This window comes from Molothrus aeneus, unplaced genomic scaffold (assembly GCF_037042795.1).
Source record: "Molothrus aeneus isolate 106 unplaced genomic scaffold, BPBGC_Maene_1.0 scaffold_480, whole genome shotgun sequence".
In the NCBI taxonomy this organism is placed as follows: domain Eukaryota; kingdom Metazoa; phylum Chordata; class Aves; order Passeriformes; family Icteridae; genus Molothrus; species Molothrus aeneus.
The window spans coordinates 1-22,669 of NW_027099155.1; the positions used below are offsets into that span (position 1 = coordinate 1).

General features: G+C 48.9%; 3 protein-coding genes and 2 non-coding genes across 5 annotated transcripts; 3 read left to right on the top strand and 2 right to left on the bottom strand.

The window, feature by feature from the left end:
* Positions 1-241: 241 nt before the first annotated feature.
* LOC136570992 (nuclear RNA export factor 1-like) lies at positions 242-8,183 on the top strand (the record flags this gene model as incomplete). The annotated part of the gene is given in 12 exon segments (XM_066571409.1): positions 242-310; positions 447-502; positions 1,314-1,348; positions 1,351-1,417; positions 3,119-3,196; positions 4,467-4,507; positions 4,510-4,579; positions 4,674-4,717; positions 5,265-5,337; positions 6,455-6,637; positions 7,716-7,776; positions 8,035-8,183. Coding segments are annotated over 12 exon segments (816 nt in total), but the record flags the coding sequence as incomplete, so codon positions are not given.
* Positions 8,184-8,440: 257 nt separating this feature from the next.
* On the top strand, positions 8,441-9,788 carry TMEM223 (transmembrane protein 223). Its single transcript, XM_066571410.1, has 2 exons — positions 8,441-8,729; positions 9,104-9,788. Exons 1-2 carry the CDS (start codon positions 8,465-8,467, stop codon positions 9,397-9,399), a joined length of 561 nt encoding a protein of 186 aa, XP_066427507.1. The 5' UTR covers positions 8,441-8,464; the 3' UTR covers positions 9,400-9,788.
* Positions 9,789-10,497: 709 nt separating this feature from the next.
* LOC136571000 (U2 spliceosomal RNA) lies at positions 10,498-10,688 on the top strand. The gene has a single exon (XR_010785590.1). It is a non-coding gene; the product is annotated as a U2 spliceosomal RNA (small nuclear RNA).
* A 1,261-nt stretch (positions 10,689-11,949) lies between these two features.
* On the bottom strand, positions 11,950-22,049 carry LOC136570996 (WD repeat-containing protein 74-like). The gene is made up of 8 exons (XM_066571412.1): positions 21,938-22,049; positions 20,990-21,096; positions 14,997-15,098; positions 14,286-14,386; positions 13,682-13,737; positions 12,830-12,969; positions 12,234-12,290; positions 11,950-12,143 (listed from the first exon to the last, which is right to left on the bottom strand). The coding sequence occupies exons 1-8, from the start codon at positions 22,047-22,049 to the stop codon at positions 12,021-12,023; spliced, it is 798 nt and encodes a 265-aa protein (XP_066427509.1). The 3' UTR covers positions 11,950-12,020.
* Positions 21,745-21,935, bottom strand: LOC136571001 (U2 spliceosomal RNA). Its single transcript, XR_010785591.1, has one exon. It is a non-coding gene; the product is annotated as a U2 spliceosomal RNA (small nuclear RNA).
* Positions 22,050-22,669: the final 620 nt, after the last annotated feature.

Here is a 22,669-nt window from a genome sequence, read left to right on the forward strand (position 1 = left end):
GATTTTGGGGGAAATTTGGGGGGATTTTGGGGGGATTTGGGGGGATTTTGGGGGGATTTGGGGCTGTGGTCCCTGGGAGGATTGGGGCTCTTTCCCCCGATGTTCCCGGCATGTTTCTGGCCCATTCGGGGGGGATTTTTGGGGTTTCTCTGCCCTTGGGGGGGGTCCAGGAGCACCCCCAGGCATTTTCTGGGGGGGTCCCGTGGCCGCCCCCTCCCCCAATGCCCCCCGTGCCCCCCAGGACGGCCACGAGCTCCCCCCCCCCATCGCCTTCGACGTCGAGGCCCCCACGACGCTGCCCCCCTGCAAGGTGGACCCCCCTTTCTGTGGGCATTTTCCCTTTTTTGGGGTCTTTTCCCCCTTTTTTGGGGTCTTTTCCCCCTTTTTGGGGTCCCCCCACCCTCGGGGGCTCTCACTGTGTCCTCCCCCCCCCCCACCGTTTTCAGGGCAGCTACTTCGGCTCCGACGACCTCAAGGCTTTGGTGCTGCGGTTCCTCCAGCAGTGAGTGCCCAAAAAAACCCCAAAAAAACCCCAAAATCACCTCAAAACCCCTCCCAAAAAAACCCCAAAATCACCTCAAAACCCCTCCCAAAAACCCCCAAAATCACCTCAAAACCCCTCCCAAAAAACCCCAAATCACCTCAAAACCCCTCCCAAAAAACCCCCAAAATCACCTCAAAACCCCTCCCAAAAATCCCCCAATTCCCCATCCCAAAAAAACCCAAAATCACCTCAAAACCCCTCCCAAAAATCCCCCAATCCCCCATCCCAAAAAACCCCAAAATATCTCAAAAAAAACCCTCCCAAACCCATTTTCCCCCAAAAATCCCTTATTTCCCCCAAATTCCCATTTCCCTCACCCCAAACCCTTTTTTACCCCTAAATTCCCCTTCCTCCCCAAAATCCCATATTTTCTCCCCACATTCCTATTTTTCCCCTTGTCTCCCCAAAATTCCCATTTCCCCCCCATTTTCCTCCCTAATTCCCATTTTTATTCTGTTTCTCCCCAAAATTCCCATCTTTCCCCTGCCAAATCCCATTTTCCCCCAAATCCCCATTTTCCCCCCAAATCCCCATTTTCCCCCAAAATCCCCATTTTCCCCCTTTTCCCCCAAATTTCCCATTTCCCCCCCCAATCCCCATTTTTCCCCAAATCCCCCGCAAATTCCCATTTTCCCCCATTTTATCACCATCCACTCCCCCCAATCCTCTGGTTTCCCCCCATTTCCCTGTTTTTTCCCCAGAATTCCCGTTTGTTCCCCTTTTTGCCCAATTTGCCGTTTTTCCCCGGTTTTTCCCCCGTTTTCCCCAGGTATTACTCCGTGTACGACTCCAGTGACCGCCAGGGCTCTTGGACGCCTACCACGACGGCGCCTGCTGCTCCCTGAGCATCCCCTACGGCCCCCACCACGCCCCCCAGGTACCCCAAAACACCCAAAAACTCCCCAAAATAGCCCAGAATAGCCCAAAATAGCCCAAAATAGCCCATAATAGCAAAAACACCCCAAAAACGGCTCAAAAATCGCCAAAAACCAGCCCAAAATCCGCCCAGAAACACCAAAAACACCCCAAAAACAGCCCTGAGCATCCCCTACGGCCCCCACAGGCCCCAGGTGCCCAAAACACCCCAAAACACCCAAAATACCCCACAACACCCCAAAATAACCCAAAATAGCAAAAACAGCTCAAAACAGCCCAAAAACAGCTCAAAAATCACCAAAAAACCAGCCCAGAAACACCAAAAACACCCCAAAAACAGCCCTGAGCATCCCCTACGGCCCCCACACACCCCAGGTACCCCAAACACCCCAAAACACCCCAAAAATACCCCCAAATACCCCAAAATACCCCAAAACACCCCAAAATACCCCAAAACAGCCCAAAATACCCCAAAACACCCCAAACAGCCCAAAATACCCCAAAACACCCCAAAATGCCCCAAAACAGCCCAAAATACCCCAAAATTACCCCAAAACACCCCAAAACAGCCCAAAATACCCCAAAACACCCCAAAACACCCCAAAATACCCCAAAACAGCCCAAAATACCCCAAACACCCCAAAATACCCCAAAACACCCCCAAAAACACCCCAAAATACCCCAAAACACCCCAAAATACCAAAACCAGCCCAAAACACCCCAAACCCAGCCCAACACCAGCCCAAGAATCCTCCAAAACCGCCACAAACAGCCCCAAAACCACCCCAGAAACACCCCAAAAGCACCAAAACCACCCCCATAATGCCCCATTAATTCCCCATTAAAATCCCATTAATGCCCCATTAATTCCCCATTAAAATCCCATTAATTCCCAATTAATTCACCATTAATTCCCTGTTAAAACCCCATTAAAATCCTATTAATTAGCTCCCCATTAAAACCTCATTAATTCCCCATTAAATCCCATTAATACCCAATTAAAATCCCATTAATTCCCAATTAATTCCCCATTAATTCCCCATTATTTCCCTGTTAATTCCCCATTCATTCCCCATTAAAACCCTGCTAATTCCCTGTTAAAACCCCATTAAAATCCTATTAATTAGTTCCCCATTAAAACCTCATTATTTCCCCATTCAAACCCCATTAATTCCCCATTAATCCCCCATTAAAACCCAATTAAAATCCCGTTAAATCCTCATTATTTCCCCATTAAAACCCCAATAAAATTCCATTATTTCTCCATTAACTCCCTTTGAATTCCCAATCAAAGCCCAATTTCCCCCCATTATTTCCCCAATAAAATCCCCTTAATTCCCCAATAAAATCCCATTAATTCCCCATTAATTGCCCATTAATTCCCCATTAATTCCCCATTAATTCCCCATTAATTGCCCATTAATTGACCATTAATTCCCCATTAATTGCCCATTAATTGCCCATTAATTGCCCATTAATTCCCCGTTAATTCCCCATTAATTCCCCATTAATTGCCCATTAATTCCCCATTAATTCCCCAATAAAATCCCATTAATTCCCCATTAATTCCCCATTAATTCCCCATTAATTCCCCAATTAATTCCCCAATAAAATCCCATTAATTCCCCATTAATTCCCCATTAATTCCCCATTAATTCCCCATTAATTCCCCATTAATTGCCCATTAATTCCACCTTGCAGGAACAGCCTGAACGAGTATTTCAAGGACAGCAGGAACGTGAAGAAGCTGAAGGACCCCAGTGAGAGCTGGGGGGGGTTTGGGCAAATTTGGGGCTTTTTTTGGGGAGGTTTTGGGGTTTTTGGGGTTTTTTTTGAGAACATTTTTAGGGAATTTTGAAGGTTTTTTTACATTAGTTTCAAGGGGGTTTTTTGGGCAGATTTTGAGGGGTTTTTGTCTTTTTTTTTAGGGGGATTTTTGGGGGGTTTTAGGAGGATTTTGGATGGGATTTAGGGAGATTTTGGGGAGGTTTTTAGAGGTTTTTGGGGGGGTTTAGGGGGATTTTGGGGCATTTTAGGGGGTTTTTAGGAGGTTTTTTGGGGCCATTTTTGTGGGGATTTTTGGGGCGATTTTTGTGGGGGTTTTGGGGCGGTTTTAGTTTTTCTTTGGGGCGATTTTCCTGGGGATTTTGGGCAGTTTTAGGATATTTTTGGGGGGGATTTTTCTGGGGATTTTGGGGCGGTTTTAGGAGGATTTTTGGGGCGATTTTAGTTTTTCTTTGGGGCGATTTTTGTGGGGATTTTTGGGGGGTTTTAGGATATTTTTGGGGGGGTTTAGGAGGTTTTTTGGGGCGATTTTTGTGGGGATTTTTGGGGCGATTTTTGTGTGGGATTTTGGGGCGGTTTTAGTTTTTCTTTGGGGCGATTTTTGTGGGGATTTTTGGGGCAGTTTTAGGATATTTTTTGGGGCGATTTTTGTGGGGATTTTGGGGCGATTTTTGTGGGGATTTCGGGGGGGGTTTTAGGATATTTTTGGGGCGATTTTTGTGGGGATTTTGGGGCGATTTTTGTGGGGATTTTGGGGCGATTTTTGGAGTTTCTTGTGGGCGATTTTTGTGGGGATTTTTCGGGCGGTTTTAGGAGGATTTTGGGGCGGTTTTAGTTTTTCTTTGGGACGATTTTTGTGGGGATTTTTGGGGCAGTTTTAGGAGCTTTTTTGGGGCGATTTTTGTGGGGATTTTGGGGCAGTTTTAGGATATTTTTGGGGGGGTTTAGGAGGTTTTTTGGGGTGACTTTTGTGGGGATTTTGGGGCGATTTTTGTGGGGATTTTGGGGCGATTTTTGTGGGGATTTTTGGGGGCGATTTTTCTGGGGATTTGGGGGCGGTTTTAGTTTTTCTTTGGGCGATTCTTGTGGGGATTTTTGGGGCGGTTTTAGGAGGCTTTTTAGGGCAATTTTTGTGGGGATTTTTGTGGCGGATTTAGGGTATTTTGGGGCGATTTTTCTGGGCATTTTGGGGGGCAGCTTTAGGAGATTTTTGCTGTGATTTTTGCTGCCATTCTGATCTTTTCCCCCTCTCCCCGGGCAGCCATGCCTTCAAGCTGCTCAAGCACACCCGGCTGAACTTGGTGGGTTTCTGAACGAGCTGCCCAAGACCCAGCACGACGTCAACTCCTTCGTGGTGGACATTTGTGCCCAGACGTTGAGGGGGCCCAGACCTGGCAATTCCCAGCAATTCCCGGCAATTCCTGGGAATTCTGGCTGCCCTGGGCCCCCTGACCCCCCCTGTGGTCCAGAACACGCTGCTCTGGCTTCACCGTCCACGCATCTTCAAGGAAGGTCAGTGCCCCTGCAGTTTCCTTTTTTCTCTCTGTTTTCTCCATTATTTTCCTGTTTTCTTCCTCCTTTTTTCCTATTTTCCCCTCTTCCCCTCTTTCCTCTCCCTCTTTTCTATCCTTTTTCCCTATTTTCCTCCTTTTTCTTCCTTTTTCCTCCTTTTCCTCTTTTTCCCTATTTTCCTCTTTTTTCAATTTTTTTCTACTTTTTTCTCTCTTTTTTCCTCCTTTTTCCTCCTTTTTCCTCCTTTTTCTTCCTTTTTCTTCCTTTTCTTCCTTTTCCTCCTTTCCCCTCTTTTTTCTCCTTTTTAACTATTTTTCCTACTTTTCCTATTTTTCCTTTTTTTTCGTCTTTTTTCTCCTTTTTTTCCCTCCCCATTTTCTTTATCCCCCCAATTTTTTTTCTCCTTTTTTCCCCTTCCCCCCCCCCCACCATTTTTCTCCCCACATTTTCCTTATCCCTCTCCCATTTTTCCCCCATTTCTTTCCCGTTTTTTTGCCCCTTTTTCCCCCCATTTTCCCCCATTTCCTCACCTGCTCTGTGCCCGCAGTGGATGGGAAGTCCCGGGACTCTGTTCGGGCGTTCACGCGGATGTTCATCGCGGTGCCGGCCGGGAACAGCGGGTCAGAGCCTCAACCCCTGGGCTGGGGCCTAAAATCCCCTGGATTTACCCTGAACCCCCTGGGCTGCCCCTAAATCCCCCCTAAACCCCCTGGGCTGGGGCCTAAAATCCCCTAAACCCCCTGGATTTACCCTAAACCCCCTGGATTTACCCTAAACCCCCTGGATTTACCCAGAACCCCCTGGGCTGGGGCCTAAAATCCCCTAAACCCCCTGGATTTACCCTGAACCCCCTGGGCTGGGGCCTAATTCCCCTAAACCCCTTGGATTTACCCTGAACCCCCTGGGCTGGGGCCTAAAATCCCCTAAACCCCCTGATTTACCCAGAACCCCCTGGTTTTACCCAAACCCCCCCTAAACCCCCTGGATTTACCCTGAACCCCATGATTTACCCTAAACCCCCTGGTTTTACCCTAAACCCCCTGGGCTGCCCCTAAACCCCCTGGTTTTTCTCCCCTGGATCCTCTGTTTTCTCCATGCAATCCCCAATTTCCGCCACCACCCCCCCCCCGCGCCCCAAATCCTGATTTCCCCTCCTCAAATCCTGATTTCTCTCCCCTAAATCCCCATTTCTGCCCCCTAAACCCCATTTCCCCCCCCCAAACCCCAATTTTTTCCCTGAAAACCCCATTTTTCCCCTTAAATCCTGATTTTTTTTCCCGCAAACTCCAATTTTTCCCCAAACCCCCATTTCCCCCCCCCAAACCCCCATTTTTCCTTCCCCAAACCCCATTTTTTTCCTCTAAATCCCATTTTTCCCCCTCCTAAACCCCAATTTTCCCCTTGAATCCTGATTTCCCCGCTATCCCTTTTTTTTCCCCCAAACCCCAATTTTCTTTCCCCCAAACCCCAGTTTTTCCCCCTCAAATCCCCAATTTTCCCCCTAAATCTCAATTTCCCCCCCCCAACCCCCAGTTTTCTCCCCCAATTTTTCCCCTAAATCTCAATTTCCCCCCCAACCCCCATTTTTCTCCCCCAATTTTTCCCCTTAAATCCCCAATCTCCCCCCTCCCAAACCCCCATTTTTCCTTCCCCAATCCCCGTTTTTCCTTCCCCAAACCCCCACATTGTCCCCTCGAATCCCGTGGGTGTTTTATCCCCCCCGACCGCGTTCCCCAGGCTGTGCATCGTGAACGACGAGCTGTTCGTGCGCGGGGCCAGCCCCGAGGAGCTGCGCAAAGCCTTCGCCCTGCCCGCCCCCACGCCCTCGTCCAGCCCCGTGCCCACCCTGACGGCCGAGCAGCAGGAGATGCTGGCGGCCTTCGCCATGCAGTCGGGCATGAACCTCGAGTGGTCCCAGAAGTGAGTCCGAAACACACGAAATTCGCCCCAAAAAACCAAAAAAAATGACCCTGAAACCCCCTGAAAATGGCTCGAAAATCCCTTCAAAAATGGCTCAAAAATCACTCTAAAAATGGCTCAAAAATCCCTTCCAAAATCGATCAAAAATCCCTTCAAAACTCATTCAAAAATTGCTCCAAAAATGGCTCAAAAATCCCCATGAAATTCACTCAAAAATCCCTTCAGAAATCACTCAAAAATCCCTTCAGAAATCACTCAAAAATTCCCCTGAAATTCACTCAAAAATTGCTCCAAAAATGGCTCAAAATTCCCTTCCAATATGGCTCAAAAATCCCCTAAAAATCGTTTAAAAATCCCCGCGAGCAGCAGGAGATGCTGGCGGCCTTCGCCATGCAGTCGGGCATGAACCTCGAGTGGTCCCAGAAGTGAGTCCGAAACACACGAAATTCGCCCCAAAAAACCAAAAAAAATGACCCTGAAACCTCCTGAAAATGGCTCGAAAATCCCTTCAAAAATCACTCAAAAAGTCCCCTGAAAATGGCTCAAAATTCCTTCAAATTGTCTCAAAAATCCCTATGAAATTCACTCCAAAAATTGCTCCAAAAATGGCTCAAAAATCCCTTCAAAAATCACTCAAAAATCCCTTCAAAAATCACTCAAAAATCCCCATGAAATTCACTCAAAAATCACTCTAAAAATGGCTCAAAAATCCCTTCAAAAATCGTTCAAAAATGCCTTCAAAAATCACTCAAAAATTCCCCTGAAAATGGCTCAAAATTCCCTTCAAAAATGGCTCGAAAATTCCCCATGAAATTCACTCAAAAATTGCTCCAAAAATGGCTCAAAATTCCCTCCAAAATGGCTCAAAAATCCCCATGAATTTCACTCAAAATTCCCTTCCAAAATGGCTCAATGAACACCCAAAAATCCTAAAAAATTCCCTGAAAATCCCTCCAAAAAATCTCAAGAAATCTCCCCAAGAATCCCCCTGAATAAGCCTGAAAATCCCCCTGAAAATCCCTCAGAAAAACCCCAAAAAATCCTAAAGTAACCCCAAAATCCGCCCGGTGTTTCTCAGGTGCCTCCAGGACAACGACTGGGATTACGGCCAGGCCGGCCAGGTCTTCACCCAGCTCAAGGTCAGCTTTTCCCCATTATTACCCATTTTTCCCCTTTATTTTCCTTGTTATTTTCCTGTTATTCCCCATTTTTCCCCGTTCTCACCCCATTATTTCGTGTTATTTCCCCATTCTCCCCCATTTTTTCCTGTTATTTCCTGTTATTTTCCCATTTTTCCCCGTTCTCACCCCATTTTTTCCTGTTATTTCCCTGTTATTTCCCGGTTTTCCTGGTTTTCACCCCATTTTCCCATTTTTTTCCCGTTATTCCTGCCCCAGCTGGAAGGGAAGATTCCGGAAGTCGCTTTTCTCAAGTGAACGTTGGAGCTCCCCGCCCCCTCCCCGGGCCCCGGTCCCGTGTTCGAGTCCTTTCGATGCCCCCGAGTTTTGTAAATAAACCGATCGATTATTGATTATTGATTAATTAATTATTAATTACTGATTATTAATTATTGCCCGCGGCGCCTTTAAGGGGGGAGGGCGATGAGGGCATGGCGGGAACGCGCCAGCAAAAAAGATGGCGGCGAGGGTGAGGCGGAGGCGGAATCTGATTGGTTGGTTCGGAATTAACGCCACAGCCCATTGGCTGAGCCGCTACGTGCAATCTGATTGGCTGCAAGTCCTCTCTCGCCGCATCCGATTGGCTGATGCGCTGCGTGCCCCGGAAGTGCCGCTCTGCGTGACCCGGAAGTACCGGCTGCCGCCCGGCATGGCGGCGCGGGCGGCGCTGGAGGTGGCGGTGGCGGCGGCGGCGCGGGACGTGGTTCTGTACGAGCACGACCGCAGCCGCTTCTTCCGCCTCGTGGGGCTCTTCTGCGCCAGCCAGGGGCTCTTCTGGGCCTACCTGGCGCACTTCGCCTTCACCGCACTGCGCCCGGTGCCCGCTCCCGCTGCCGGTGCCGGTGCCGATGACCCGCTGCGCCCCCGCGACAACAAATGGCGCTTTGGGTTCACGGCGTCCTGCCTCACCGTCGGTACCGAGGGAGCGGGAACCAGGAGGGAACCGGGGGAGGGACCGGGGACACACCGGGGTCACTCCAGGGTCACACCCGGGGCAGGGGAAGGGCACCGGGGCTGTCACCGGATGTGGGGGGCCGGGACTGAGATGGAAGCGGGGAAAAGCGGGACTGAACCGGGATTGGGGCGGGGGGAACCGGGACTGAACCGGGCTCGGGGAAGGGCACCGGGACTAAATTGGGCTCACGGGAGGGGACCGGGGCTCACACCGGGGCTCAGGGAAGTGAACCGGGGTCACACCGGGTACGGGGGAGGACACCGGGGCTCTCAGGGGCGGGGTCGGTTCCCCCGTTGCCATGCCCACGGTTTCCCCGGTCTCTCCGGTGCCCAGGCTCGCTGACGGTGGCCGCGGGCTGGCTGCTGCCGCTGCGCTCGGTGGCGCGGCTGACGCTGCTGCGGGGCGGGGCCGCCGTGACCATCGGGACCCCGGGGCCGCTCGGCATCGGGCACCGGACGCTGACGGTGCCGCTCCGGGACGTGACCGGCGCCGCCCACCGGAGCGAGGCCGCGGCCGCGGTGCCCATCCGGGTCCGGGGCCGCCGGTTCTTCTTCCTGATGGACAAACGGGGAAACCTCCGGGAACCGCGGCTCTTCGATGTCACCGTGGGGGCGGCCAGGAAGCTCTAGGGACACCGGGACACCGGGGGGGGACACCGGGACAGCGGGGGGGACACTGAGGGGACAGCGGGATACTGGGGCAGAGTGGGGGACACTGGGACACCGGGACATGGAGAGGACATGGAGGGGACCCCGGGGGGACACCGGGACAGTGGGGACATGGGGAGGACATGTGGTGGCACCTCCTGTCACCCAGTGTCACCTGCGGTCACCTGCGGTCACCTCCTGTCCCCCGGTGTCCCCTCCCAGCCCCCGGCAGCACGGCCGTGGGGACAGCGCCGTTGTCCCGGCCTGTCACAATCTGTCCCAAACTGTCACAAATTGTCCCCTGCGACCCCCAAAATAAATAGGGGGACCCCCCCCCTCTCTGAGGAGATTTTTGGGGGTCCCCACCAGGATTTTGTCACTTTTGTCACTTTGTGTCACCCCACACACCCTGGGACCATCGTTTTGGAGGGGGGGATTTGGGGTCTCGCCTGTCCTGGGGGGGAATTTGGGGTCCCAACTCCCCCCCCACACCTGGGAGAGGTTTTGGGGTGTTTAGGATGAAGGGGGTGGGGTCACAAGGGGCCAGTTTTGGGTTTTTGGGGTTATTTTGGGGGTCTCCGGCTCCGTGGTGGGGAAGGTGGGACCCCAATGGGGACAACGGCGAGGGCGGGGCAGCGCGAATGCAAATGAGCGGCCGGATAATTAACATAATATCATAGAGGGGCGGGGCTTGTGCGATAAGGGCGCGGTTATGCTAATTAAACCGTAAATGGTAAAGGGGCGGGGCGAATGCAAATGAAGAGGCGCAGCCGGCCAATCGCGTTGCGAGGCGGGGAAAAGACAATGGGCGGGGTTATAATCGACGGTTTGCATAAGGGGGCGGGGTTATGCAGATTAAGGGAGCCGCCGCGGGCGAAGGGCATGCTGGGATGATTTTTTGGGGGAGAATTTCGGGGTTTTTGGGGGTCTGATCTTGCGGGACGCGGGAGGAAAGTGCGGGACGCGATGGAGAGAATGTTCCAGAAGGGGTCGGGAGCGGTCGGAGCGCGGCGCGGGGGCGGCCGTGAAGTGCGGGCGGGCCGGGCGGGGCCGGGAGCGGCGCTGGGGGGATCAGCCGGCATCGCTTCTCGGCCTTTTGGCTAAGATCAAGTGTAGTATCTGTTCTTATCAGTTTAATATCTGATACGTCCTCGATGAGAGGACTTTATATTAAACGGATTTTTGGGCTCGGGAGTTGGACCCGGAGCTTGCTCCCTCCGCTCCGCGCATCGTCCCGGTATTGCAGTGCCTCCGGGAACGGTGCACCCCGCACCGGGGACCTTTACTGGTCAAAAACAGAATAAAAACCGACCTAAATCGTGACTATATCGCGATATCAGCCGTGATTCCCCTCCCCGCAAACCCCCGGCAGCGCATTCGCTCCGTGCTCTGCTCATCGTCCCGGTATCGCGGTGCCTCCGGGAACCGTGCGGCCCCAACCGGGGACATTTCGATGGTGGAAAACAGATTAAAAATATTCAATATCGTGATTATGTCGTGATTCTATCGCAATATCAACCCCACCGTCCCGGTACTGTGGTGCCTCCGGGAACGGTGCACCCCACACGGGGAACTGAGATGGTGAAAAATAGGGTAAAAGAATCAAATATCGTGATTATGTCGCGATAGGAACCTCATGGTCCCGGTATTGCGGCGCCTCCGGGAACGGTGCACCCCAACCAGGGACCTTTCACCGGTGAAAAACAGACTGGAAACTCCTTATATCACGATTATATCACGATAGCAGCCCGGTGCAGCCCCGATGGGGACGTTTCATGTGAAAAATATATTAAATCGTGATTATATCACGATAGCAGCCACATCATCCCAGTATTGCAGCGCCTCAAAAAAAGCTGAAATTTCTCCAAAATCACCAAATTTTGCGTCTCTATCGCGACGTTTGCGCTTTTTTGGCGTCGCTGTCGCTCCCAGGTGGTTCCTGGCGGCGCCTCCGGGGACAGGGAACCCCAAGGAGGAACCTCAGGTGGTCAAAAATCGATGGGAAATGTTGAATAATCGCGATTGTCACATTTATATCGCGATATCATTGCAATGATATCGCGATAGCAGCCACGCTGCCATCGCTGGGTGTCGCTCCTGGAGCCTCCTCTCTGCTCCGCCCATCATCCCAGTTTAATCAGTCACTCTAAATTAATTAATCGCCCCAATTTAATTAATTAAAACCAGGTTAAATTAATAATTATTAGTTAATAATTAATAATAATTAGTAATTAATAATTATCGTCGCTCTATCGCGATTCAGTGACGTTGTTGTCGCCTCAAAAATCCGGCAGAGACCCCTCCCCAAATTTGCCTGCTGGGGGTAACCCTGCTAATTACTGAGGTGCTAATTAACACAATTAATTAACCGCTGGGGGCGGGGCTAAACCCCTTGAGGGGCGGAGCTAAAGATTTAAAGGGGCCGCACCCCAAAAATCCCTTTGTGCTCTCCCCACCCACCCCAGCAGCCCCAGCCCCAATTTCCCACAAAATTCCCGTTTTTTTCTCCAAAAACCCCAAAATTCCGTTTATTTCCCTCATTTTGGACGTTATATACAGCGGGGGAGGGGGCCTGGGGGGGTTTTGGGGGGTCCTGGGACCCCTCAAAGCCCCGAAATTTTCCTTTTTTTGCTCTTTTTGGGGGTGGGGATGGACTCGAGCGCATCCCACAGCTCGTCCCCCTCCTCGTCCTTCACCCCTTTTTGGGGAGGGGGCTCCTCCTGGGCCTGGGGGGAGCGGGAAATGGGGGAGGGGGGGTTACAGGGGTGGGGGGCACCCCCAGACCCCCCAACAGCGATTTGGGGTGGGGGTCTCACCTGCCAGTCCAGGTGTGTGTTCAGCAGGAGGCAGGTGAGGCGCGACTTCAGGTACACCTGGGGGACAGGGGGGGTTTGGGGGGCTCAGGGCATTTGGGGGGGGTTTGGGGTTTTTTTGGGGGGTTTTGGGGTCAATCTCAGGAATTTGGGGAGGTCCTGGGGGGGGTTTGGGGGGTGGGGGGGGGTGTCCCGGGGTTTTGGGGTGATTTTGGGGCATCCCAAGGGTTTTTGGGATGATCTTGGGGGTGTCCCAGGGGTTTTTGGGGTGATTTTGGGGTGTCCCGGGGTTTTGGGGTGATTTTGGGGCATCCCAAGGGTTTTTGGGATGATCTTGGGGGTGTCCCGGGGGTTTTGGGGACGATTTTGGGGGGGTTTTGGGGTGATTTTGGGGGTGTCCCGGGGTTTTGGGGTGATTTTGGGGGTGTCCCGGGGGTTTTTGGGGTGATTTTGGGAGTTTCCCAGGTGTTTTTGGGGTGATTTTGGGGTGTCCCGGGGGTTTTTGGGGTGATTTTGGGGTGTCCCGGGGGTTTTTGGGGTGATTTTGGGAGTTTCCCAGGTGTTTTTGGGGTGATTCTGGGGGGGTTTTGGGGTCCCACCTTGTGGCACAGCTGCCCGTCCAGCCGGTGCAGGCGCAGGAAGCGATCGAGGCCCACGGAGGCCACGAGGGGCAGGCGGGGGTGGCACTGCAGCCCCCGGACCCCCCCAGCAAAGCCCTTGAGGGCCCTCAGGACCCGCCCTGGGGGGGACACGGGGGGTCAGGGGGGCACAGACCCCAAAATCCACCCAGGACCCCCAAAATCCTCCCCAAAATCCACCCAGGACCCCCAAAATCCAACAAAATCCCCCCAAAAATCCACCCAGGATCCACAAAATCCCCCAAAATCCTCCCCAAAATGCACCCAGGACCCCCAAAATCCTCCCCAAAATGCACCCAGGACCCCCAAAATCCTCCCCAAAATCCACCCAGGACCCCCAAAATCCCACAAAATCCACCCAGGATCCACAAAATCCCCCCCAAAATCCCCCCCAGGACTCTCCCATTAACCCCTTCACTGCCCACAACACCCGCCCTGGGGGGAGCACGGGGGGGTCAGGGGGGCACAGACCCCCCAGGACCCCCAAAATCCCCATCGGGACCCCCCAAAATCCCCCCAAACCCCTCTGCAAAGCCCTTCAGGGCCCTCAGGACCCACCCTGGGGGAAGCACGGGGGGGTCAGAGACCCCGGGACCCCCTCAAAATCCACTCAGGACCCCCAAAATCCCCCAAAGACTCCTCCAGACCCCCCAGGACCCCCCACCCCAAATTCCCCCAGTCCCGCCAAATTCCTCCAATTCCCCCCAAGAATCCCCCCAAAATCCCCCCAAAATCTCCCCCTGGGACCCCCCAAAATCCCTCGGGACCCCCCAAACCCCTCGGGACCCCCCAAACCCCTCGGGCCCCCCTCACCTTTGCGCAGGTCGATCACGGCCACGTCCCCCCGGGCGCTGCCCACGACCACCGAGCTGGGGAGGGGGAAAATGGGGCTGGGGGGGGGCAGTGGGACCCCCCCACCCCAATCCCGGGCACCCCAAATTCACCCCGGGTACCCCCAAACCCCCCCAGGGTCACTTGGGGGCTTTTCAGAGCCCTTCAGGACCCCCCAAAAGGCTCCTTAAAACCCCAAAATCTCCTCAAAAATCCCCTCAGGACACCCCAAAATCCCCCTCAGGACCCCCCAAACCCCCCTAAACTCCATCAGGACCCCCCAAACCCTCTTAGCACCCCCTAAAATCCCCCCTAAATCCCCTCAGGACCCCCACAAAATCCCCAGGACCACCCAAAATCCCCCCCAAACCCCCCTAGGGATCCCCCAAAATCTCCCAAGGGCCCCCCAAACCCCCTTAGCACCCCTTGAAATCCCCCCCAAATCCCCCCAGGATCCCCCAAAATTCCCCTAAAAATTCCCCCAAAACCCCCTCAGGACCCTCCAAAATCCCCCCAGGACCCCCCAAAATTCCCCTAAAATTCCCCCAGACCCCCCCAGGACCCCCCAGGCCCCCCCAGCACTGACGTGTTCCCCTCGGGCAGCGCCAGCGCCGTCAGCGGCGCCTCCCCAAAGGCGGCGTCGAGCACCGGGCGGCGCCGGGGACAGGAGGGGTCATAGAGACGCACCTGGGACAGGAGGGGACAGGAGGGGACAGGAGGGGACAGGTGAAGATAGGGAGGGACATGGGGAGGGCACTGCAGGTGCCCCCAGGTGCCCTCACCTGGTTGTGCCCCGTGCAGGTGACCCCAGGTGTCCCCAAATGACCCCAATGCCCCCCAGATGCCCCCCCCAGATGCCCCCCATGCCTCCTCACCTGTCCATGTCCTGTCCAGGTGACCCCCAATGTCCCCAGGTGTCCCCAGGTGCCCCCAGGTGCCCTCACCTGCCCATGCCCCGTGCAGGTGACCCCAGATACCCCCAGGTGACCCCCAATGCCCCCAATGTCCCCAGGTGTCCCCCAATGCCCCCAATGCCCCCAGGTGCCCGCAGGTGCCCTCACCTGGCCGTGCCCCGTGCAGGTGACCCCAGGTGACCCCAGGTGACCCCAGGTGCCCCCAGGTGTCCCCAGGTGCCCTCACCTGGCCGTGCCCCGTGCAGGTGACCCCCAATGTCCCCAGGTGACCCCCAATGCCCCCAGGTGTCCCCAGGTGCCCTCACCTGGCCGTGCCCCGTGCAGGTGACCCCAGGTGACCCCAGGTGTCCCCAATGCCCCCAGGTGTCCCCAGGTGCCCTCACCTGGCCGTGCCCCGTGCAGGTGACGATTCTCTGTGACCCTGGCAGGAACTGCAGGTCGCGGTCCCAGACGGGCACGCGCAGGTCCAGCCAATCGTTCCTCACCTGCAGCACACGTGGGGACATTTGGGGACATTTGGGGACATTTGGGGACATTTGGGGACGTTCCGGGGGGGCTTCGTGTAATTTTGGGATATTTTGGGGATATTTTTGGGGTATTTTTGGGGTATTTTTAGTGCCGCGATTGAGGTCGGTTTTGGGTACTTTTGGGGTCTTTTTGGGGCATTTTTTGAGATTTTTTTGGGGTATTTTTGGGGTATTTTAGGGGTTAATTTTTAGGTAGTTTTGGGATATTTTCTGGGTATTTTTTGAGATATTTTTAGGATATTTTGGGCTCTTTTTTGGGCATTTTTAGCGCCGTGATTGGGGTTGGTTTGCGGTATTTTTTGGGTGGCTTTTGAGTATTTTTTTGTTGTTGTTTTTAGAAAAATTTAAAAAAAAGATAAAAAAAATTTAAAAAAGAAAAGCTTTAAAAATAGAAAAAAAAGAAAAAAGCATTAAAAATAGAAAAATTAAAAATAAAAATTAAGTAAAAAATAAAATAAAAAAAGGAAAGTTTTAAAAATATAAAAATTAAAAATAAAAATAAATAAAAAAAATTTTTACAAAAAGCTTTAAAAAAAGAAGAATTAAAAATAAAAATTAAATAAAAAATAAAACTAAAAAAACAAAATAAAAAGCTTTAAAAATAAATTAAAAAAATACAAAATAAAATTAAAAAATAAAATAAAAAGCTTTAAAAAAGAAAAATTAAAAATAAAAATAAAATTAAAAATAAAATTAAAAAATAAAATAAATAGCTTTAAAAATAAAAAAATAAAAATAAAAATTAAATTAAAAATTAAATTAAAAAACAAAAAAAGCCTAAAAAATAAAAACATTAAAAATAAAAATTAAATAAGAAATAAAAAATGAAAAGCTTCAAAAAAAGAATAATTAAAAATAAAAAAAACAAAATAAATTTTTAAAAATAAAAACAATTTTAAAAATTATATAAGAAATAAAGTTAAAAAACAAAATAAAAAGCTTTAAAAATAGAAAATTTAAAAATAAAAATCAAATAAAAAATGAAATTACAAAAATTTAAAAAAAGCCTAAAAAAATAGAAAAATTAAAAATAAAAAGCAAAATAAAAAAAAAAATAAAAAGCTTTAAAAATAAAAAAGCTTTAAAAATCGAAAAATTAAAAATAAAAATGAATAAAAAATAAAATTAAAAAATAAAAAAAAAAAAATTAAAATTAAAAAATTAAAAATAAAAATTAAATAAAAAAAAATTTTAAAAAGCCTCAAAAATAGAAAAATTAAAAATAAAAATTAAAAAAATTATAAAATAAAAAGCTTAAAAAATAGAAAAATTAAAAATAAAAATAAAAACACAAAATAAAAAGTTTTAAAATAAAAAAATTAAAAATAAAAATTATGTAAGAAATACAATTAAAAAATGAAATAAAAAGCTTTAGAAATAGAAAAATTAAAAATACAAATGAAATAAAAAATAAAATTAAAATAATAAAATAAAAAGCTTTAAAGATAGAAAAATTAAAAATAAAAATAAATGAAAATTTACAAAAAAATAAAAAAATAAATGAAAAACAAAAAAAACCCCCATAAAGTTTGTAAAGTACCATAAAAGTTGCATAAAAGTTGGTGCCGTAAAGCGCGACTGTCGTAAAGGGCGACTGTCGCAAAATGTGCCGTAAATCGCGACTGTCGCAAAACTGCCGTAAAGCGCGACTGTCGTAAAATGTGCCGTAAAGGGCGATTGTCGTAAACGGGGTCGTAAAGCGCGACTGTCGTAAAAACTGCCGTAAAGCGCGACTGTCGTAAAAACTGCCGTAAAGCGCGACTGTCGCAAAACTGTCGCAAAAGGTACCGTAAAGCGCGACTGTCGTAAAAGGGGTCGTAAAGCAAAACTGTCGTAAAAGGCGCCGTAAAGCGCGACTGTCGTAAAAGGGGTCGTAAAGCAAAACTGTCGTAAAAGGCGCCGTAAAGCGCGACTGTCGTAAACGGGGTCGTAAAGCGCGACTGTCGCAAAAGGTGCCGTAAAGTGCGACTGTCGCAAAACTGCCGTAAAGTGCGACTGTCGCAAAAGGTGCCGTAAAGCGCGACTGTCGTAAAGGGCACCGTAAAGCAAAACTGTCGTAAAAGGCGCAGTAAAGCGCGACTGTCGTAAAACTGCCGTAAAGCGCGATTGTCACAAAAGGTGCCGTAAAGCGCGACTGTCGTAAACGGGGTCGTAAAGCGCGACTGTCGCGAAAGCTGCCGTAAAGCAAAACTGTCGCAAAACTGCCGTAAAGTGCGACTGTCGTAAAAGGCGCCGTAAATCGCGACTGTCGTAAAAGGTACCGTAAAGCAAAACTGTCGTAAAAGGTGCCGTAAAGCGCGACTGTCGTTAAAAGGGTGCCGTACACCACAACAGTCGCACTTTACGGCAGTTTTACGACAGTCGCGCTTTACTGCACTACCTTTTATGGAACTTTTACGGTACTTTACAGCACTTTACGGATTTTATTTTGTTTTTTAATAATTTTTAATTAATTTTATTTTTTTAATTTAATTTTTATTTAATTTTTTTTTAAATTTTTCTATTTTTAAAGCATTTTAAAATTATTTAATTTTCTTTTTTATTTAATTTTTAGATTTAATTTTTTTTATTTTTAGAGCATTTATTTTAGTTTTTTATTTTTATTTTTATCTTAATTTTTAGTTTTGATTTTTTTTATTTTTAAAGCCTTTTATTTTATTTTTTAATTTTATTTTTTAATTAATTTTTTAAATTTTTTTATTTTTAAAGCATTTATTTTATTTTTTACTTTTTATTTAATTTTTATTTTTGATTTTTCTATTTTTAAATCTTTTTATTTTATTTTTTAATTTTATTTTTTAAATTTTTATTTTTAAAGCATTTATTTTATTTTTTAAATTTTTATTCAATTTATATTTTTGCTTTTTCTAGTTTTAAAGCATTTATTTTCTTTTTTAAATTTTATTTTTTATTCAATTTTTAGTTTTTATTTTTTTATTTTTAAAGCATTTATTTTTTACTTTTTATTTAATTTTTATTTTTGATTTTTCTTTTTTTAAAGCATTTATTTATTTTTTAAATTTTATTTATTTCATTTTTAGTTTTAATTTTTTATTTTTAAACTATTTTATTTTTTATTTCATTTTTATTTTTTGCTTTTTCTATATTTAAAGCATTTATTTTCTTTTTTAAATTTTATTTTTTATTCAATTTTTAGTTTTTATTTTTTTATTTTTAAAGCATTTGTTTTATTTTTTATTTTTTATTCAATTTTTATTTTTGATCTTTCTGTTTTTAAATCTTTTTTTTTATTTTTTATTCAATTTTTAGTTTTAATTTTTTATTTTTAAAGCATTTATTTTATTTTTTAATTTTATTTTTTATTTTTATTTTTTATTTTTAGTTTTAATTTTTCTATTTTTAAAGCATTTAATTTTTAAATTTCTTTTTATTTTTACATTTAATTGTTCTATTTTTAAAGCTTTTTATTTTCTTAATTTTCTATTTTATTAAATTTTTTTATTTTCCCATTTTTAAAGCATTTATTTTATTTTTTTTAATTTTATTTTTTTTAATTTTATTTTTTATTTAATTTTTATTTTTAATTTTTCTCTTTATAAAGCTTTTTATTTTATTTTATTTGGTGCTGTCCAGACCAACTCAAGCTGGTGATTGTGGTGGTGTTTGAGGGTCTTGCAGTTACCCCGATTAATAGGTAGAGATGATGTTTGGAGGCCACAGTGTTACAGGTAGGGGTTAAACTGTTTTTTAGGGTCTTTCAGGTGATTTTTCAGGGATTTTTAGGGATATTTTAGGGGTTTTTTTGCAGGAGTTTTTTAGGAATTCTCTGGAAATGTTTAGGATACCCTTAGGGCTTTTTCAGGGCTTTTTCAATAATTTTTAGGGTGTTTTAATGACTGTCTTACGGGGCGCCCCAGCCGCCCAAGGCACCCCGTGCCGGCGCTGCGGCGCTCCAGCCCAGCCTCCTGTCAGAGCCGCCCGTGGTCGCTTCCCCTCTCCTGCCGCCACCGCTGCATGGCGGGCCGAGCCGCGCCTTCCCCACCGCACCCTCCCGCTTCAGAGCTGCTGGATGGCGTGGCTCTGCCGCCTCCTGCAACCACGGACGTCCCGGCGTTCCCTTCCACGGCCGCAGCCCCGTTCCCGTTCCCGCAGCTCCACCTCCTCCCGCACGCCCTGGCCCGCCCGGCACCATGATGACTGCCCGCACTGCCCTAGTGACGGAACCCACGAATGCGCAGTTGCAGTGATTTGTTGACAGATGAAGAAGCGGTCAGACACGCCACTTTACAAAACAGAGCTGCCATTGATTTTCTTTTACTAGCACATGGGCACGGTTGTGAAGATTTTGAAGGATTATGTTGTATGAACTTACCTGATCATTCTGCTTCCATTCATAAACAGCTACAGAACCTAAAGGATTTAGCTAACCAAATTACAACGGGTGACCCATCTTGGCTAGACAGTTTGTTTGACGGTCGGAGCTTTTGCACCTTGCCTAAAGGAACTCTGTAAAATAGGCTTGATTATTCTAATAGTAATAATTGTAGTTTTAGTAGCAGTACCCTGTATACTTCAATGTGTGCAAAGAATTATGAGTAAAACAGTGTCTAAAATCTTAGTTGTTCATCAGAATGGGGGAGAGACGTTGGGGAAGATGAAACAGGAAAGCCTTATAAATATGATTGCCTGGCAAAGATTTTGAGAATATGGAAACTATAAGCAAGATTGAAATGAAAGCAGCTTTGAGATCCCTCAGTTACTGAACAACTGGAAAACAATGGTGTGGCCACTGAAGGTGATCCCCTTTTGATGGAACAACACCCTCTGCCTGCAGACAGCACCAAGGGGCCGAGCAGACCCTGCCAGCTTGGCAGAAGGGCCCAAAGAGGAGTTTGTAGGGTTTAAAATGTAACACAGTATGGTAATGTAGTGATTCTTATAGGCCGTATGGAAATGCTGTAGGATTTGTGTGTTGTACTAGATTGGTTCTAGTGGGAACCAATCTAGTACGTACACAATCTAGAATTCTAATGGGAATTAGAATATTCAACACAGAAGATGATTTCTTGTATTGTAATGGGAACTTCACTCTCTTGCCCTTTTACTCGCTTAGCCCATTTTACTCTCTTATGCTTTTGCTCTCTTACCTCTCATCCTCTCAACCCCTCTCTTCTCTCAGGCCTGCTCTGAGCTGTGGCTGGCAGCTCCCAGCAGGCCCCTGCCCCCGGGCCCTTTGCAATGAACCCCAAATCCCAGCAGGCCCCTGCCCCCGGGCCCTTTGCAATAAACCCCAAATCCCAGCAGGCCCCTGCCCCCGGGCCCTTTGCAATAAACCCCAAATCCCAGCAGGCCCCTGCCCCCGGGCCCTTTGCAATAAACCCCAAATCCCAGCAGGCCCCTGCCCCCGGGCCCTTTGCAATAAACCCCAAATCCCAGCAGGCCCCTGCCCCCAGGCCCTTTGCAATAAACCCCAAGTTCCACAAGGCCCCTGCCCCCAGGCCCTTTGCAATAAACCCCAAGTTCCACAAGGCCCCTGCCCCCGGGCCCTTTGCAATAAACCCCAAATCCCAGCAGGCCCCTGCCCCCGGGCCCTTTGCAATAAACCCCAAGTTCCAGACCCGGCTTCAGAGATCTCTCGTCCCCGTCCGTCCCGACCGTGCTACCCCCGATGCCCCTACAGGTAGAAACTCGCTCACTAGCAGGAAAAATCCTTCCAATGCATTTTTTCTATTTTTATCCTCTGAGTGTCTAACTTCATTTGCTAAATTTCTACCAGCACCTGGGGGGGCACGGGGGGGGGGTTCAGGACACCCCAAAACTCCCCCGGGACCCCCCAAAACCGACAGGAGCCCCCCCAGGAACCCAGAACCCCACCCCCCCCAACTCACCTGGCTCTGGGCGGGGTCCCCCCAGGTGAGCACCGAGACCCCCCGGGCCCGGCTCAGCCCCTCCCCCCCCGCGTGGTTCGTGGCCTCTCGGCGCTGCAGGTTCACCCCTGCGGGGGGAGGGGAAAGTCAGGGACACCCCCCCCCCGGGACCCCCCCAAAACCACCCAGAGTCCCCCCAACCGCCCCCCAGGGACCCCCCAGAACTCCTCCCCAGGACCTCAGGATCCCCCCGGGACCCCCAAAAACCCCCCCAGAGTCCCTCCCTAGGACCTCAGGCCCCCCCTCGACCCCCCAAAACCACCAAAAGGTGCTTTTTTCACCCCAAAAAATCCAACCTCGGGGGCAGCAGCAACCGGCAGAACCGCGGCTGATAACGCGATATAATCACGATTTCAAGAAGTTTCAGATATTTTTGGATCGATTTTTCACCGCGACAGTGAGTGCGACACGGAATCAATGAGCTGCAGAACAGTAGCCATCAGCAGAAGCGCAGCTGATGTCGCGATATAAGCACGATTTGTCGCAGTTTTAGGTGCTCTTGAGCTCCTCTTTTTCAGCATCCAGAAGTCCCCGTTGTGGGTGCACCGGAATTCCCGGAGGCGCTGCAATAGCGGCCCGGTGAGTGCAGCACACATGAGCAGGTTGCACTGGGTGAGGGAATGGCTGAGGTGAGGTAATATCGCGATAGAATCGCGACATTCAGCCACTTTAAGGTAAATCTTTAATCTGTTTTTAACCGCTGAAAGGTCCCCGGTGCGGGGTGCACCGTTCCCGGAGGCACTGCAATACCGGGACGATGCGCGGAGCGGAGGGAGCAAGCTCCGGGTCCAACTCCCGAGCCCAAAAATCCGTTTAATATAAAGTCCTCTCATCGAGGACGTATCAGATATTAAACTGATAAGAACAGATACTACACTTGATCTTAGCCAAAAGGCCGAGAAGCGATACCGGCTGATCCCCCCAGCGCCGCTCCCGGCCCCGCCCGGCCCGCCCGCACCTCACGGCCGCCCCCGCGCCGCGCTCCGACCTCTCCCGACCCCTTCTGGAACGTTCTCTCCATCGCGTTCCGCACTTTCCTCCCGTGTTTTGTACGCAAGGACCCCGAAAATCGCGAAATTCTCCCCAAATTTTAGCTCCCATGATGCCCTTGGCGGCGTGACGGCGCTAATTTGCATTATCACACCCTTTAAATTTACATAACTCCGCCCACCAATCGGCCTTTTGCAACCGCCCACCCCTTGAAAGCCCCGCCCCAGAGACGTTTACTCGTGATCTGATTGGACGAACGAGCACTTTGATTTGCATTCACCACGCCCGATGCCGAATAATCCGATTACCTCTTATTAGCATAACCACACCCGTTAATCACGTGATGCCGTGCTTCATTTGCATACATCCCTTTATTTGCATATCAGCGGCCCCGCCCCAGCCCTTCGGGGCGGTGTTGTGGCTTTGGGGGGACATTGAGGGCTCCCCGCTCTCCCCAAGGAATTTTTGGGGGGACAGGAGGGACCTGGAAATCCCCAAAATCATCCAAACCACCCAAAAATGGGTTTAAAGTTTAAATTTTGTGTTTAGTTTAAATGTTTGGTTTAAAGTGTGAATTTTGGGTTTAAATTCTGAAGTTTGGGATCCTGGGCTCAGTTTTGGTTCCCTGGCAGGGGCAGTTTGGGGTTCATG